Source organism: Bombus bifarius, unplaced genomic scaffold (genome assembly GCF_011952205.1).
Source record: "Bombus bifarius isolate JDL3187 unplaced genomic scaffold, Bbif_JDL3187 scf7180000008203, whole genome shotgun sequence".
Classification (NCBI taxonomy): domain Eukaryota; kingdom Metazoa; phylum Arthropoda; class Insecta; order Hymenoptera; family Apidae; genus Bombus; species Bombus bifarius.
The window spans coordinates 373,531-392,776 of NW_022884507.1; the positions used below are offsets into that span (position 1 = coordinate 373,531).

General features: G+C 33.2%; 1 protein-coding gene across 4 annotated transcripts; it reads right to left on the reverse strand.

Moving 5' to 3' along the window:
* Positions 1-414: 414 nt before the first annotated feature.
* LOC117210424 (sn1-specific diacylglycerol lipase beta-like) lies at positions 415-10,094 on the reverse strand. 4 transcript variants are annotated; one of them, XM_033453430.1, is made up of 15 exons: positions 9,937-10,092; positions 9,418-9,825; positions 8,030-8,128; positions 6,173-6,385; positions 4,770-5,086; positions 3,622-3,765; positions 3,304-3,472; positions 2,966-3,089; positions 2,739-2,882; positions 2,491-2,602; positions 1,822-1,914; positions 1,560-1,714; positions 1,307-1,453; positions 1,067-1,182; positions 759-915 (listed from the first exon to the last, which is right to left on the reverse strand). In XM_033453430.1, the coding sequence occupies exons 3-15, from the start codon at positions 8,122-8,124 to the stop codon at positions 759-761; spliced, it is 1,986 nt and encodes a 661-aa protein (XP_033309321.1). In that variant the 5' UTR covers positions 8,125-8,128; positions 9,418-9,825; positions 9,937-10,092. The 4 variants fall into 4 exon arrangements, with proteins under 4 accessions (XP_033309320.1, XP_033309321.1, XP_033309323.1 ...); XM_033453432.1 differs by having other exon boundaries at positions 9,418-9,556; positions 9,937-10,090; XM_033453433.1 differs by lacking the exon at positions 9,418-9,825 and having other exon boundaries at positions 9,937-10,094.
* Positions 10,095-19,246: the final 9,152 nt, after the last annotated feature.

Consider the following 19,246-nt stretch of genomic DNA (forward strand, 5'->3'; position numbering starts at 1 on the left):
ATTATCAAGTAAATATCATTACACACTAAAAAAAAAAAAAGAAAAAATATCTTTTTTAATGATTAAAAGTTTAAAAATGTGTTACATTTCTATAACAGAACAGAAAAATGTATTCAATAATAAAATATAACGTAATCATTTTGGTTACATTTGGGTAAGTATAATGCAAATAATTAATTACACCAACCAATTTATAAATGCAACACAGTGGGCATGTTAAAATACTATAACCAAGAACAAGTCATATTCTGTATTTTTACCACCATTATTATAGTAGAAAAAATATAATATATATATATATTTTATATATATAAAATCACATGATTGGGATTTTTGAAGTAATGAAAAGTAACAATTAAGAGTAATTACAAAGTGATCACAAATTAATCGCAAGCATTGCGATACTCTATAACATCATTGCACCATATGTATAATCACCATATTAAACGATTATAATTTATCATAATGAAGTGAACATAACTGATCGAAAGCAATTTTCATTTCTTCTACGAACATTTTGTAGACGTTTTTAAAATGTAGGTTGTTACATTTGTCATTCGATCTTTCGGTGTTGCGTCTTATACATGTTTTATGTTATGCATTATGTTATATTATATCCTCAGTTTAAGTCAGGAAATATTCAAATTTAAAACTACGCCCCGTGCTATTCGGAAAATTGCACGATTTTACTAACGATATAATGTAATCACAAACCAATTCATTTTTTATTACTTATGTCAAGGATTAAACTATTGTAGCTAGTCTTTTTGTTGTTCTAACAAGGTGGTCAGAGTTTTGTCCATACATTCTGGTAAATGATCCAATAACATCCGTGGCATCACAACTAATTCCGTAAATTCTTCTGGTTGTGCCCATCGCATCTCGAATTTCTTTTCTTTCTTATTTTGATTCTTGCTGCAAGAGAAAATGTAATATGCAGTTAATTATTCGGCGCTTCGAAAATATTCTTCAACTTTGCATAAACTCAATAGATAAGTATTAGTATTATAAATAAATGTGCATGGAGAAAATAAATAATAGGTAAAATATAAAATAAGTAACAAACCTGTTTTTTGATTGTTCGGGTTTACATTTGGTTATGTGAAGTATTCTACCACCTATGTATAATTTTACTTTAGAATATCTCCTTTTTGAAATATCTCGCTCGTAAATCCTACTTTCCTATAATATAAATCATTTTTTTTTCTTTTTAGAATATAGTATTATAACGCAAATTAGGTTTTATACGTGGATAAACGAGGAAATGAATAATTTAAATTATATGGTCACGTATGTAAGTATATACCTCTACTGTATTTATATCTCGGTCGTTAAGTAAAGGTGTTTCTCCCGATACAGTGGTAATCATATTATAGGCATTCCATATATTTTCAAGGTCTTTCTCAGGAATGCCGAATAAAATGTAACCTAATCCGTTTAATACTACTCTATACTGCAACAATAATATTAAAGAAATAAAATTTAAAATATTTCAGATAGTATACGCTAAAATAGACATGTCAGAGTCTAAAATATTCGAAATAGGATAAAGATCGCACCTTAGGTAATGGGCAAACACGAAGTGCCATAAGCAAAGACGTTCGAAGATTTTCTATGCTATCAACACTCAGCCTCATTACTAAGTCATCTCCAATGCCTACTGTGAAAACGAATTCCTCCGTTACTCTGGCAAGATCCCTTGAGAGAAGACCCGCTAAACAACAAGTTTTTCTTAGTAAAGGTTCTTTAATAATAATTATTATTAATTAGAAAAATTAACCATATAAAGAGGAAGAATCAAAGTTTCTGAAGAATCCGTACCTGGCGTGGAAAATCCATAGACTTTCAGTGATGGATATCGTGGACGTAGTAAAAATCCTAACAGAATACCTATACCAGCACCTAGACTGTGACCTGCACATATTGTCTTACATGAAATTGTTAAAAGATTGTCTTAAACATATAGATAAAACTTTATCAGTAAAATTAGATGTCTCTAAATTTCGTTTTAAATTATTTGTTAAATACTTAAAAAGTATCTATTATTTTGGCATGATGGCATTTTTAAGAAATTATATCTTTCTAATTGAAATAAATTGTTTCGTAATCGTTCAAAGAATGACCATGTATGCCTCTAAGATGACTAACGAGAAAGATACAAATAAGTAAATTGCGAGTCATTTGTTATCTATACGCGAAAATCCTTCCTTTTTTATTTATTTTGTACGTAATTTAATAATCTCGTAATGTACAATGCATATATCATTCTAACATTTTGTCTACATAATTGGAATATTTGATACCTCGAAAATACGATTGTTTTCAATTTATCGTTTCTCATGTCAACAAACATTTTATCGTGCGACCGAAAAGAGTAAGACAAAAAAAGTATTCGTAACATAAAATTGAAAACATTTAAATATTATAGAGACTAATACGTGTAAACCTATAAGCAACATTTTCTAGCGCACATATAGCATTTCTATTTACCTGTAATAACCAAATCGTAATGAGGATATGTATTGAATGCTCGTTCTAAAACCTTGTTATCATCTAATTTCTTCAAAATCAGCCTAGCACCCGTTATCATGCCACTGTGTGCCTATACACGTAACATTTCACGATTATGAATAATTTAAAAGGAAACATAACTTAAACTCAGCGTACAATTTTCTTTGTAAATAGTACGATTAAAACTATTCTTATTGTTAGTTTCATATTGGACTTAAGATACTTACATGGCTGTTTGATGGAACACCTTCGCATACAAAAACATTAGAACCTGCGGCAAAATCAGTTATCAAATCACGCATCGAGAGACTACCCCGTACAATAATGACAATGTTATTTTTTTTCTGATCCGCTATTACACAGAACGGTATCTAAAAGTATTTTATAAAAACGATTAAAAAAGCTGTTTCTTTATTGAATATACAAATATATAATACTCTTCCTTAATACCAACCTCGCATAAATAGTTTTTAAATGACGCATACAGGATGTCATCCGTTGATAAATCTGATAAAGTTTTCATTCCGGCTAAATAACAGTAGCAACAATTGTCGCCAATAATTGGAATACGTTTTGTTCTGTAGTTACAATGAATTGATCAACATAGGGTCTCATAATATTAGTTAAAGTAGTACACGTTTTATACTTTTTTCTTTTCTTAAAGCGCGCTATAATATCGTTTCTATATCGCAATATATTATTTAAAATAATATTTTACTGAATCGTATTTCAAATTTGAGTCTATTCTTCTTCTATTTTATTTAATATTCTCCTAATTGATTTCCTACTTACCGAAAACAGGTGCAACAAGTCAAATTCGGCAGAATATGAAAACACCCGGTGCATATATGCAAGTACATAACAAATAACCATCCGTAAGCAGCTAATGAGAGTTTTATATAGTAAGCCGCGTTCTCTAAAGACATCCAACTTGGTACATTTCTAAAAATTACAGTTGCATCTAGAACAATAACGTTAAGATCGTTCATATTATTTGTAGAGTTTCGAAAGAATATAATTAACTCTTTAGTTACATGAATTCCCGCGAATTAAAATTAGAAAAAATGTTAGAAAATTTTGGAGGAGAATTATAATAATTAAAATATATACCGGAAGTATATTTTGGAGCAGGAAGAATATTTAACCGGCGCAATTCACGAGTTTCTCGCTTTTGCCGAATTCTTAGCAGGATACATCCTGCGATAATATCTGAAGGAACTAAATCTGTTCCCTGGTACAGAGAGCTTAGCAAACCTATAAAAAAGCAATAATTTCTTTATCATGTCAAAATTACCCCTATGACAGACGATAAATATAAGATTGAAAATATTGTTGCAAATATAGTCTATAAAAAAAAAAATGTAAAATGTGTTAGATGTTTGGTGAAGCGTTAAATGGCAAATATAGTCAAAGATAGATAGTTTGGTACGGAGAGGTGTGCGATAATGTTAAAGAATTACGTTGTTTACTGTATTTACAAGTTTGTAATATTGTCAGTAACAGAATCACGACGAAAGGAAATGCTGACAAACTGTGTTAGATTCTACAAAGATTATAGATATTTCTTTCTATCAATAGCTATAATTGTTTAGTAAAACAGAGAATGTTTAATTTCTATACATATACTAAGACGTACATTGTAGGCATTTATTTATGCACATTTACCCTCCGGAAAAAAGTTCTGCCTTTCAAAAGTTCAGCATAAACAGAAAGAGATCAACGCCGCGAATTGCAAATATCGTGACACACGAAACGTGTGCGTTGCGCACGGTACATCAAATTATTTTTACTATCCTGCAGTTGTCACGTTTAATTCGTTATATATATATAATTCATTACATGCCATAAGGCACAAGCAGATTTTACTTTTTCACACCAGTTCGTAAGGATGTGTACGTAGAAGTTTAACTACTGATATATATATATGTTATGTGTGTAGATAGGAGTTCAAAATCTCTGTTAGGAAACTATTTATATATACAAAGTACGTATTTTATCAATGTGTACAAAAAATTATCGCCAATATTTACACTAATCAACGACCTTCTATCCTCTTCCATTTGGTGTAGCTCTTGTCTTGACTTTTTACTTTTATGTATTACAAGTTGATACAAGTTTAGGCCAAATCTCCGTTCGTTTAGTTTAATCTTTTTTCCGGCGTTGAAAGCTTTCTTTTAAAAAATATATGACGAAGAAATGACGGTTTCGATTTCAATCACGACAGAACCTTTTTTAGGCCAGTCGTACCTATGTCTCACCAGCAACTTGTTGAAAAGTCTCGTTAGCGTTCTCGTCTTTTCTCATCCACCAGAGAAACTTGAATCTCCGTTGCCAGTTCCTTGAGAGTTTGCCATATTCGACAGAACTTTCTAAATGTTTGTTACTTAATAAGCCTAATGGATCAAAGATCAATGCCAAGCCGAAAATGGTTAGACCTATAAGAATCCAGTCGAAGAACACTAACGCCTGGGTTATCATGATCGTGTAATGTTCATAAGTACATTTGACGTTTGATCCAAACAACCATAAACTTCCTAAAATATTCCATGATATCTCAGGCAGGAGGAACAATATTCTGTAAAATCATAATAATATCTTTATTATAATTTTAAATAAGGGACATCAATTTTGGGAAGAACGCGCTCTTGCAGAATTTTTTTACGCGTATACAAGGTGTCTCAAGACGAATGATACAATACCGATCAGAAAATTGTTTTACCAACAAAGATGAATTGAAAACGTAGAATGAAAGTTTTGCATTTGAAAGCTACTTTGTAAGAAAATTCAGTTCGAAATGATAGTACTCATCGATACTTTGTAAACGACTGAACCGTTATAGGAGATGTATTGTACTTGTTAATGGGTCAAGAGTTACGAAAATTTGTCAAACTCGACTGCCCGCAGAAAAGATTCTTTGTAAAAAAAAAAAAAACCGAATAAAAGAAAATTACGAATGGAAAAATGTTATTCGTATTCAATTGTATAATTCTTTATAAAACATCCTGCATATTAGAACATCTGCCTTTTGAATTTAGCGGCAAGTAAAAGATTCACTAATTATTAAGATTATTTGCGCGATAAAACTTTATACTATACGTATTAATTTGAAGTTGGATTTAGAATTTCTGGAATAACGTTGAGATCTCTACAACACGTGCAAATTTTATATCTTCGCGCTAAGATATTACAGTCAAGTTTTATCGAATTGCTACAAGCAACGAACCTATCAAAAATAATCTTATCGCGATAATAAATTATATGTGATGATAATCTCGCATTGTAACATTCAGAAATGGTGTATATTACAGTACCTATCAATTGTTACTAGTGTACGTTAATAAAGTATGATGCATCAGTACTAAAAAGTGAAAAGAGTTGACGTCAATAGACATGGCAAATGGAATTCATTTTATATAGTAATTCGTTAATTGCCTATACATAATTATGGATAAATGGCGCCGTTTATGATCGATGATAGTAGTTGAAGTTTGTACTTGCAATTAGAAAATTAATAATAGGAATGATAAAAGTATAAAGTAGTTCGTGAAGCGATGCATGTCAGAACGAAGAACATTGTTTTATTTCAGCGGTATTTTATAATGAATGGCGTTGTTCGTCAACGATATGTAAATTGCAGTATAATTTTCAAACGTCTACTTACTTAACTGTCAAGAATGGTTCAACGTATTTACGAGCGTGCGTTTCCATGATAGATCCTTTTGCGCTCAGTCTTATAATGATGAGCATGAAAAGTATAGACACGACAAGAAATGCAACCTCTCCTAAGAGATACACGCGAACTAACTCTCCGCCTAACTGACAACTCCATGTATGCTCGTAATATCTGACACAAACGGTTACAATTAGGGATAACCTGTGAACAGAGTTAATTACGTAAGAATTAAGATTTATTCAGATTCGTTTAATAAACAAAGAAACTCTTCTTAGCGGTAAGGATAATTATTTAGGGATGTTAATTAAGGATAATTATCGGGAATTGTTGGGAATTTTACTCGGCATCGGATTAGGAACCCGAAGGTTTGTAACGTTCCGGATACCCGCGGTCTCGTATCTTTTATTATAGTCAAATAGTCAAATAGTGAAAATCATTCTGAAGATAAAGGTTTAGGTACAAAATCTGATAGCGAAATTAAGAAAAGGCATCTTACTTATGCGCATGTTAGGTACCCGCACGTTCCTAGCAAACACTATCTTTTATATTTGTAGCATACTTAATGTACATACGATTCATTTTCAAATTTTTCAACGATCTGTGAACGATATGCGACATGTGAAAGTAAAGATTTGAGAGAAGTTCTGTTTCTGTTTCTAAACATCTCACAATGTATGTAGTTAAGCCGTTTTTTTTATTATTCGTAAACGTGATCCATTGATTTAACCATTCTGCAAGAAGTTTTAAAAGGAATTTTACTATGTATTAGTGACATGTAAAATACCATAATTTATTTCAACAAATAAGAAATATGATTATATTATCCTTAATTAGATCTATCTAATATAAAGTCTATAATTTAATATAGAATGTATAAAATCAAAATACGAATAAAAACATTAGTTATTTACAAAACATGAAACTATTTCTTGGATAATTCTACCTATGTACAATGTATTACGTACATTTTCGTCATCTTCCTGGAATAATCGAGAAGGTTTAAATAATGTTATATGTGTAGATACACATATTATTTAACCGACTAACCATAGCTCTATAAACACGTACTATGGGTGACTTGCGAGTCTCCAGTTCGTCAAAATTCTATAATCGTAAAATTTGCATAAACACAGAATAAGAAGGTAATCGAGTAAAATGTGTAAATATAGAAAGGATCGGTTCCTTATGCTTCGGTGGAATAGAACTGTTAGATCGTCATTTCTGCCAAGGGTACACGTCAAAACTTAAGCTAAATTATCTGATATTAAAATTCTGAATGTCGTTAGTTTGATTATTCCTACTTTCCACTTTTTTGTTATTTCGCTACTTTTACATATTATTTTTTCCAATACACCTTATTATTTTTTCCGCACAGCTGTGCTATTGTAAGATATCGCGTTACGCAAATTTCATGTGTATAATTCTTAAAAAGTCATATCATTGCGTATAAATTTGAATTTGCACGAAGGAGAGAAGAAAATACATATTTATATGTTTCATTGATTCTTAATCAACGAGATTTTGAAACAACTCGATAAAAGATTTCAAAAGCTGAACTTATACGTTATACATTTTATTTTCGAGGCGTGATATAAGATTATTAAATTTAACGCCATGCCTCGAGAGCAATGTTATGACCCTGTTTACTGTACTTTTAATCATTTAAAACCATTATTTCTTTGCATGTTGGCATCGATTTACAATGTATGATATTTTAAGTAAAATACGTCGATCAATTGAAGCTTTAAAGACTATGTGGAGTCTATACAATCTCTAGCAATGTTCCACGTAGGATGAAATTCTCAAGATTCTAGCGTTGAAACTGAAAGAAGACGAACTACTTACCAAATGGATCGAATGAAAATTTCAAAGATACCCGGATAAACAAGGTCGTCGCTCGCAGCTAGCCATGTTCTGCCGAAGAGTTTTATCGCAGGCATTTTTCTGTGGAACATATCACGATTTGTAAGATTATTTTCTTTATCGATGCTGATTGAATATTGTATCGCGTAAAACATATATCGAAAAGGAATAGATGAACGAGGTGATACGCGTTTGTTACTCTTGCGAGTTAATATCCATATAGCTGAACGAATAAACGTGTAATTTAATGTTTGGATCAACGTTTCATAATATACATAGCAGGTTCGAGCAGTATGCAATAGTGACCACGATGTTTTACGAGCATAAATTTTCATAGGATTTGGATAACCGAGTATACCGCGACGCACGTATTTCTTTGATAGTAAATTACGGATCAGAGAAAGCGCTGAGAGAAAGTCTTTGTCTATCCTACATCTGAGAGTATTGACATAACTTAAATGCGATCGTAACTGGACCCTGACCCTGTTGAACATCGAATCTTTGTTCCAAATTTTTTAGAGTTACCTGCATACGCTTCCGTTTAAAAAAGAGATTCGTCTTTCCTCCGTCGCGTGACGTTTCTTGTTTTCAATTCTATATTATTGATTCAGCACATTTTCTACATCGCGTTGCTTAATTAGATAGGATGACTATCTTTTCGATAAGGAAACATTGATTTAGCAACAACAGAAGATATTATATGCTCTATAAATTCTTACATTTAGCGATAGATCGAATCAATTTGTCGGTGATATAACGTGATCGAAATCGTAAGCTGTCCGTTGCAGACTTATATTTGTCAACGATTCTATAGTAACTCTTTGACATAGTTATAACTGGAATTTCACACCACATTAGTTACTAATTACACGCCTTATCATCGTACACGCTTCTTTAATAAACATGCTGAATCTTAAAATATTTATAATGCCAGATATAGTATTTCTTTTATTATAGTATTTCTTCTAAGAATATACTCCGGAAACATCTTACGGTATATTCGATCTTCAAGTAATGTAACATTCTTTTTACACTCAATTATTATAGTTGGGATAAATAATTCTATTACATCTCGTACTTGCTTTCGTATCGTAAACGCTGACATGAATTTAAAATTGCGTAAAAACACTTTTTCATTAGTCTGACAACATCTTATGTAGCAAAGTCTATACTCATACAGCAGCAAATAACCGTCGTTTAATTTTTTGTCTAATTTAAATACGTCGCTCTCGCGTGTAAAGCCTTGAGAAACAGGCATAATATCTTATTGGCGCAATAAATTGACGATACTATGCGCATTTCAGGAAACGATATAAAACGGAAGAAAGGCTTAATCGATTGAGAAAATTCGAATTTTAAGATATATTCACCTTTTGGAGAAAAATTTGAATTTCAAGATATATTCGCTTCTCGAACAAAACGTCTCGGTATCTCAGTAGAATTTCGGATCATTCACAACATGCCACTTTTCCACAAGCACAATCAGTATTCGAGAGTATCGTCACCAACCTGGTACAGGATGCAGTCCGGTATTTACCGTTTTAGTTACTCGCGCGACGAGTTTTTGATTTCTTCTAATGAGGGAAAATATAAGACTCGCTTGCACTGACATCCATAGTCGTTCACGACCTAACCATCGATCACGATACGCCGATCCAGCGGCTCCAGTCGATCCAATGGTATCCAGCGTACGCGGAACGTGAGATAGTGTCGAAAGCCGCTGAGGTCAGTTCGCAAGGAATGTGACGCCTTGAGCGAATTTTCGTCTGGCTGTGAAGCTAGCGACGAATTAAAAGGAACTGGAGTCGAGCTCGTTTGGTAGAAAATTGCATCGGCTCGCGACACTGGATCGGCAAAATGCATATACAATACACTCGTAACCCGCTCACCTTGTTTCGTAGCATCCCGCGTCGAATCTCACGAGCTGGTTGGCGGTGACTGTCCAGCACGGCCACAACTTTCCCTTCGTTCCTCTCGATCACACGTTCCTTCGCTTACGAAAAAACCAATTGCTTCTCATGGGGATATACAGTAATGGTAGGAGTAGATATCCCTAGTATCCCGTGTTTGCAACAATCCGAGCACTTCGATTTTTCACTAAAACTGTGAAACGAATTTATAATTTATATTATATTCGACTTTTATAAATAAAATATGAACAAGTTTTAATACGTCCTGATTTCCGTGACCAGTATGGCGTAACCAGTATAGGAATATTTTATAAATGCACATTTTCTTCGAACAATTCCATTGAATATATAATAACGTAACGTTATTAGGCACGATGTTTCTTTTTCCGATGACGCATGACTGTTCTTAGAACAAAGCATAAAACTTATCTTCGCTCTGTGCCTGCGTATGTGCATCGTATATCGTTTGATAAATTTTGTACTATTTCTTACCTGTATGAAATTTTCTGCGATATTAATATTAATATGTATCAGTATCAGTATCAGTATCGGTGCGACACCCTGATGAACTCAACTGCATTGTTATCGAAACATCGGGATTCTTTCCTTTCTGGACACGGCCGTTTCCCGGAAGCCTCAAACAGCGTTACACGAAACAGCGTTAATTGTATCAGTGTCAAGTGTAACAGTCTGAATACCATACCTAATAGGATAAAATATTTTTTCTCGAAAATAACTAGTATTCTAATAGAACAAAATAGAACATTTAACATTCTAGCGTACTTTCTTTGTCTCTCTTTTTTTATGCTTTACACGTGAATTCGCTACAGCTACGGGATTTACACACGTTTAAAAGCATAACTGTCCTACTTGCGAGAAAGGCTAGCGGCCTTAAAATCCTCGTGGCGTTTTCATGCAAAGAAGATAAACGAAACCAACAAAGTTTCTTTTCTAAAATACTTTAATTTTATCTACCACTTTTTATTTTATTTATAGTTCCAAAAACAGAAGTCGTGCAAAAGTATTTTTGAAAGGTCAGAAATTTCGCATAAATGGTTTTGCGTAAAAACTCTTTAGTTTAGTGATATACGATATGCTTTTGCAAGAAAAAATTTATAATGTTTTCCCAAAACTATAAATTCTTCTGAATTCTTTCCATTTCTGTGATAAAAGAATGCAGAAAAATATTTTCGAAAATATGACTGAATAATATAATAAAGTATAATGCAAGAAATAATAATTAATTTTAGTAAGCAATTTATATCTAGTTGAAGAATAAATGATATGATATAACATTTTCTGTACATATTGATACCTATATATGAGACGTATATATGATATACGTACCTATATATGAGAAGTCCAGCATCCACTTACAAGCAATATTATAGAAATTTTCATGTAAATTGATTCACGTAAATAAATGGTACTTGTAATTATCTTGTTTGTAAATTATCTATTGAAAACTCCGAACTGAGGAAAAAGCGTCAAAACATATGAATATTCTAAGATAAATTAACAAAATAAAAATACAATTTATTCTATAGCATGTCAGAAAACAAGGATTCAGGATGTAAATTATTTCTATTGTACAAGACATTGATTATAAGAAGTGTAAAAAATATTGAATTAAGATACAAGCTGTAATCAACTTTTTGTGTAAGAGATTTATATATTTGCGTAGTATCATAAAAACAACTTTCAACAAGGTAATTTAAAAAATTTACATATTCTTTTAGTCATTTATCCATGAAAATAAAGAGTTTAATTATAGAAACGGAGATAAAAATATTATGCCATAACAGGATATTATCGTCTACCTACAAAGAAAATATGAATCAAGCCACGAAACTATACATTTTTCTACATAAAAGATGATTCTCCTTTCAATGTCTGACTACATAACATCCACATACGTATAAATAATTAATGAATATTCCAGTCGTTTAATTTTTTCCCTTTTTTCCGTCTCATATGCATATTTCGCTTTAACTACACTGATTGTCGTGCATGTATAAATTACACTCATTAACTATCCTTACTAATATTTTACTATATACGTTTATACGTATAGCCTGTAATATTGATTTGAACAAGTCCTTTAAAACGTTGTGCTAAAAAGATTAACGGATTAAGGAACATGAATTCTTATATTTTTCGTTAATATCTATTTACGAATTTTAATAAATATCCGTCTACTGCTAGAAATTCGAAAAAAAAATTGCTTCGAAAGATACATTGACTCGAGTGTAATACTATAAAATAGCCTTGATTTTATTGAATCCATTTTATATAGCGCTATAAGTAAACAATGTATTGAAGCTAATGAAAAGCTAACTCCAAAATGGTAACAGACAGATATCACATGTTAGATGCATAATTATTTGTTTTTTCAATAGTTCGGTCATTAATAATGCATTACAGTATTGACATCTAATAAGAATTCAATAGGTAGGATTCAATATGCACCATCGATAAAATTCATTGCTTACGCTCTATGTTATATATAAAAATAAAATGAAAAATGATATACACTATTTAATATTAATTTTTCAAATATCATCCTGTGTAGATTAAAAAATAATTTAGACGATATATAATAACATAATTATCCAATACCTATATATATATATGAGCAGAAAAATATTTTACGACACAAGAAAAAGACCATTTATTTGATATATGTAATTGCTACATCTTATTTTTCAGTAAATTATCTCATTATATCGTTATATTTTGCAATCTTATATCAGCAACGCACAGTGTGTGTAGTGATTTACCCTTGCTATTACTATTTTAGTCGGGTTTTATTAATGAAGTTTAATAAGGACACGACAATTTTTCAAAATTAATTATTGAAAATATCGTCGAAATTGAATTTTTTAAAACGATATTTTATTATCGGACTACCTTTAAATGCACTGTGACAAAAGCCATATGCCTTTTCTTGTCATAAATATCTCGCTGGATAATTGCGAATACAAACTTCATTTCACCGTTTCGAAATAAAAATGAACTCTTGAATTTTTACATGTTTTCGTTATCAAAATGATCTCGTTATTTAAAAGCATAACATCTTATTAATGTATACAAGTTTGCTTTTATCCAGTTAAATTTTTTGTAGAATGTTTATTATACTCTTTGTATAATATTCCCTTGTTCAATTAATATGATATCGTGTCGTAATAGAATAAGATTGGCACGTGCCCGGTTTCTGTCACTATTTCACGAGGTCGCGTATTTCTTAAATTTCGCTCTGAAACGAAAAATGACCGCTTTTATAACGTTAACTATGATAGACGAGTTACAAGGAAGCTACGTTACAGTTACTTTAATTACAGGAAGCAACACAATTTTTACGAAAGTAGACCTCGGAGTCAACGTTGTTGTACCTCTTGTGAATCACTTCAATGTGTTCAAGTTAATTACATACCCTTTTTCGTTGGAAGCAAAAGTATACAACTGTAGAGGAAACAAAATACAGAATTAAAACGAAGACAGTCTCTAAATACATTAAAAGTACAAATTTATATGTCCAGTTGTGAAAAGTTCGTATCAACCAATAGATATTAAACGTAGGAGAGAAATGATACAATTGTTGAAACTAATTATAATCTGATAGATGTAAGCAATATATATGAAAAAGTGTTTGTAATGGGTAACATTGTACCGGCAATATTTCTTCCTAACATATTTAATTACAAATAAATAATTACAAACGAACTTGAAAGTAATCGACTATTCAATTGTTGTAATGTAATTGAATGTAACGTGTAGATCATGCTTTTATAGTGCGAGCTAAGAAACTATGGTATTAGAATAGTCGCAATCCGTTTGACGCGGTACGTACGATCAACAACGCAACAAAATTAAAATAATTTTGACATTAAAAACTGACAAATAACATATACGCGACAGCTTAAAAACTGAGTTCGATTATTATTCAACCAAACTGTTTGGTAGTATTCTACATGGTCATCGGTACAGGTGTAATGTAACCTCGACTTTATTTGTAGATCTCAAATACTACCTGCTTCCCGGTAATCTGAGTAATACCCGGTAACGACTCGCTCAATTTTACGAACAAATCTATATTTTTCCATGAAAAAAAAATTCTTTTTATATAACTATTATATTACTATTACTATATGTATACATGTACGTTGTACGTATGTATGTATGTATGTGCGTTGTTTATGCTATATCATATTTTTCACGCAGTCTTGTCTTGTTTGATTTTTGTCTGCGTTAAATCGTAAAGTCTCCTTCATCCTATCTGTAGTAGGATCGTATAGAGCACATTTAAGTATAAAGGTCTTAAATCATCTTGCGTAACTTGTTTTGTATTCAGAAAGTCTATATTAATAATACACGTTTGTCATATTCTATTGATTTATCATAACTAATAGGTGAAAAGAAGCGATTCTTCAACGTCTGCTTGAAACTACATCGATGGATCTATGTTGTCTATTGCATATAACAAGAACAGCTTCTTAATCCAATTTCTATCGGTAATGATGTTAGAAACAGAACTGTATTCTTCCTATGCAGAAATTACGTAAATAATAATATTTTTACATTAATTGAACGATGTACATATAAAAAATAAAATTTTATATTACAATGTCGGCATTATTTGATAACTAAATATCATTATTCCACTGAATGTTTTATATTAAAAGAATAAAAGAGCAAAGTAAATTGATCAATCCCTAACTATGAATTAATTGATCGATTAAACGATTAATCATTAGTAATTGGTTCAATGATCCTAGATCATTATTTAAAATGTTTAACTTTATATAAATCAGACATAAACAAAGTTTATCGGTTATAGAAGGACCGACGATTAAACAATTTGATTAATATTTATAAAAACTAAAAGATAGTCGTTCGGGAAAGCGTCAACTTTGGTTGTTGCAAATCAAAATATTATCATTATGTATCTCGTGATTCTACATAACATATATATCAATAGAAATTTAAGATACGCAAGTAAAAGAAGAAAGTATAACACTATATTAAATAATTATTCTATGGCGATAACGTTACCATCAGTCGATAATTCGCAAATCGCAGCAACGTTTAACATATATACGTATTTAGGTTCTAATTCTTATTTTGTTATTATAGTCCCATTTTTGTTTCCCGCTATATTTTATTTTTATAACAACTAATCATTACAATACAATTTACTGCGGAAATAGAGATCGAGCTTATAAAAATACAAATTAATCGAAAAGATCTGCTGAACATAAATTTCTTTTACTGTTAAAAATTATAATTTGCAAAAGTAAAGAACTTGGTTAAACATTTTTCGAATTACATCTAGAGTAGCTTTTTGTTAATGGAACTTCTGATAGATGGCTCCATGGGCATCAAGAATATAAACGGTATATTACGATTGAATCGTAACACGTGCGATGCGTACAATGCTAAAATAAATAGTTTCTGTTATACAAATATATACGTAAATATTATATAAAAATTAGTGAGAGGGCGCTCGATTTTAATTCTTTTCAACAAACAGATAATTGTAATCGCGAAATAACGAATAGATTAAAAGACAAGAAGAAAACATTCTCCCAAGTAACGAGGTATACTTAATTAACATAAATAATAGCTTTTATTAACTAATTGTTAAATATATTATATAAATTGCTTTGAGTTCACAGGTGATACGAAGTTAATATTTTTCACTTGAAACAACACTCTGTTTGATCGGTTTAAACGATTAGTTCAATCGTTATATAACAATTGGTATTATGTGTAACATAGTTTGTACAAACTTTGATACCAATAGTGCTATTAACAGAGTAAATTAACGCGGCAAACGAATAACAGGGCAAACAACGATCGACTATTTCAAAAACGCTGTTACCTTCAGTCTTATAGTATATAATATATATATATATATTATCTTAGAATAATGTACGTATATCCGAAACTTTATACACGTTTCACATCTATTTACTACATCTAATACATGGTTGTTATTATTAAGAAATATCTAGCCGTTATTTAAAAGAATCCATGATGCTGTAACTAAGCGGTAGATCTGAAGTCAGACCGTAGTCACTGGTCTGATTAGCTACCGATTCGAACTACTTCGGCAAAGTCAGTGCATGCGCTTCAAGGTTTTCATAGTGGTTGTCGCAGTGATTATAAAGATCTCGAAATAGGACAAAAGCTCCGATCTGTATTGCACGAAATGTACGACAAATGAACTCGTATTCCTTAATTTCTTCTATCTCTAGTCATTGTCGTCGCGTATTCAAACGCGTACAACTTCTCCACGTTTCTTCATCTGCTTCACATTTTGGCGAATTTTAAGGAACCACGCTATACGATGGTTAAAAGATAACGCTTCGTAGTAGACTGTGGCGAAGATCTCAGCTCGTACAGTTACAGTTTCGATCGAAACTATCCGAGTATCGATCGTACAACCTGTAACATCGTGTTACGCTCGGACGTGTGTACACTGTACACGCGCTTCATTGCACGGGAGCAGGCGACACAGACACGTCCGTGTGAAAAAGTGGTAACTGGTAACATGTATACACGCGTATTACGTGTGCACGCGGAAAAGCTGAAGATTAAAAAATATACAAAGGAGAGGGGAGGTGATGAAGAATGGAAGAGTGAGATGGGGAAGGTTGTGTGTCGTTACGTGCGAAAGTGAGAGACAGAGAAAGAGAAGGAGAAAGAGAAAGAGGAAGAGAAAGAGAACGGGAAAAGGAAAGGGAAAGGGAAAGAGAAAGGGAGAGAGAGAGAGGGAAGAAGCGGTCCGCAAGAAGATTCTTGGAGTCGCGGATGGTAAAGGTTCGGGCAAGGGTAGGTGGGTGGTTGTGTCGGCGAAGGAGAGCCACAGGAGGACTAGAGGTGAAGAAGGAGGTAGAAGCGAAGGTGGAGGTTGCCGGAGTAGGTGGATGAGGATGAAGAGAAGGATGAAGAAGAGGAAGGGGGAGGGTGGTTTAGGCGATGGTGGGAGTGGGCCGAGCTAAGACGCGTAATGACGCCCTGAATCAATATGTGAGGCACTGAGATATGCATACGAACTAAGACAACCGCACACCAACCAGCCACAGCTCCTCTGCTCGGCGTCGCGGCGCGGCGTCCGCGCCGTGGCGCAAAAGGAGGGGAGAAATTAAAGACGAAGCAGGCACAAAAATAACGACCCACCGGCAGTACCGTCTTTCCTTCTTTCACCTTCGCTATTTCCTTTAACGTTCCTTTCTCTCTTCGCTTCTTTCCCCTCTTTCTTCCCTCCTTGCCACTCCCGCCCACTATCCTCTATCTTCTTTTCTCTTTCTTTCTGTCCTTTAAACTTTCGCCGCCTCTCTTTCCTCGTCTCAGCTGAGATTCTCTCCGTCTTTCTTCGTTCTGCTCTCTCGAAGACGTGACTGCACGGCTGAGATGAGACCATAGGCAGAGGGATACGATGCTGCTAGTCGGTGTCAAGAGAGAGCAAGAGAGTGGCAGAGACGGACAGAAAGACAGAAAGGGATGGAGGAGGGACGGTGACAGGGGAGGGAAACGAGAGAGGGTTGACGAGTGGAGGAGACGATCGGTTAGTAGATCGTTTCGATCGGGACAATGGTCCTGGCTCTCGAGTGGATCCTTGAAACGATCTTATCCGTACAGTCTTAATCCACGTCCCTGCTATTATTCGCTTTTCCCGGCACAAAGAAATACAAATGCCGTTCCCGTAATAGCCTGCGAATGTATGTATACATGCAAACCGAGGGCTCTTGCCGAAGGGATGGCTTGGTGCCGCGATTAGACGAGAATGCAGACAGAAATGACGTCGTTGTGTAGATTTTAATACGATAAATGGCTCGCTTCTACTACACGTGTTCATCTTCCCTTGCAGTTTCGGCAAGCTGATTTAATCAAACGATACAGCTCGTTAGCGATTTTTCTCTCTTCTATACAACATTCTCCAACATTTCCCTCTTTCCTTTAATCTCGTTTTATATTTCGATCGATTCATAGATCCGCTATTCGTCCATCTATTCGTTACGCGCCTTCTCCACAATATTTACATCGGTCATCGTTGATCCAGCGTCTTCTTTTCTACCGTTGCATTCAACGTCCTAACAATCGCCTACGCATATACGTATCTCCGGTTTCGATATTTTCTTTGATTACCATCGTACTCTTGTATCTCATTAGTAGCATCGCACTGGCATCAATCAATCGGTTTGTAATAGTTATTCGTTTCTAAATTTCAAATTAAAACGACAAACCGTACGGAATCACCATCTTTTTCTTTTACGAACAAACAGAATTGCGGTTATACAGGCTTAGACATTTTTAATCAGCGCACGTACATTTCTATAATTGCAACACATTACCACCCCACCCGTTTGACGTCTAAATCGATTTACGTCCTTTACGAAATTATACTACCAAGCTATACAACGATTGCTGCCGCGTATCGTTTCTCCCTTGTCGTCTACGTTCGTACAGCGAAGATCTTCCTACGTATATGTATACGAGCATATGTATAGGTAAATCTCGTGTCAAGGAAAAACGTTAGTTATTTGTTAGTACGCTATACAATGAACCGTTAGACTGTTGATCAATTGCCAACGGAGAAAACAGTCGTAAATATGTCCTAGATATATTGTACTATGCAAGTAGGTGGACAGAGAAAGATATTGCTCGTGACTCTTACATACATCTGTAGACCTCTGTCAAAGTTTTCGCAATTAATATTCCCCTTGTTCCTTCTTTTCGTGCTTCGTAGGAAAGAATCTTAGCGAAAAGTAGGAAAACAATTCGTCGATCGATTTCCAAGAGGCAAGTGTAATTATTTAACACTATCGAGGAAATGTTATGCGAAAAAGCGCATCTAATTAAAATCTCAGTGAGCCATCCGAGTTAGTTTACATGTTCTTAGGAGAATATACGAAAGATATCGTTAGAACGTACACGACTGTTTTGGTTGACGCAAGATAGTTCAGATACGTATTATCATGCGATATATCGATAAATCAATTTATCTTCTGACTTAAATACGAGTCAGATAAATTTCGGTTATTTGCGATAATATAGGTATACTATTTTTAGTGATATTAGCATTTAACGAGCCACGGTTCGAGATAAATGATTTATGTCGTGTTCGTTGTTAATTTCGGACAATATGCTTACAAACAATAGGAAAAGAGTCGGCGAAGGGAAAGAAGAGATTTATGAGTTTCATTTACATGTGACCTAATTCGTCTGAACGTAATCAATGACCAAGACATACAAATCAGATTAAAACTCTGATTTGGTTAACTAC

Coding starts and splice junctions, on each gene's coding strand:
- LOC117210424 (XM_033453429.1), bottom strand. CDS start 8,202: ATGTTTTACGCGATACAATATTCAATCAGCATCGATAAAGAAAATAAT. Junction 6,386..8,029: donor ATTTTCATTCGATCCATTTG/GTAAGTAGTTCG, acceptor CTCTGTTCACAG/GTTATCCCTAATTGTAACCG. Junction 2,883..2,965: donor TTAAAAACTATTTATGCGAG/GTTGGTATTAAG, acceptor AAATACTTTTAG/ATACCGTTCTGTGTAATAGC.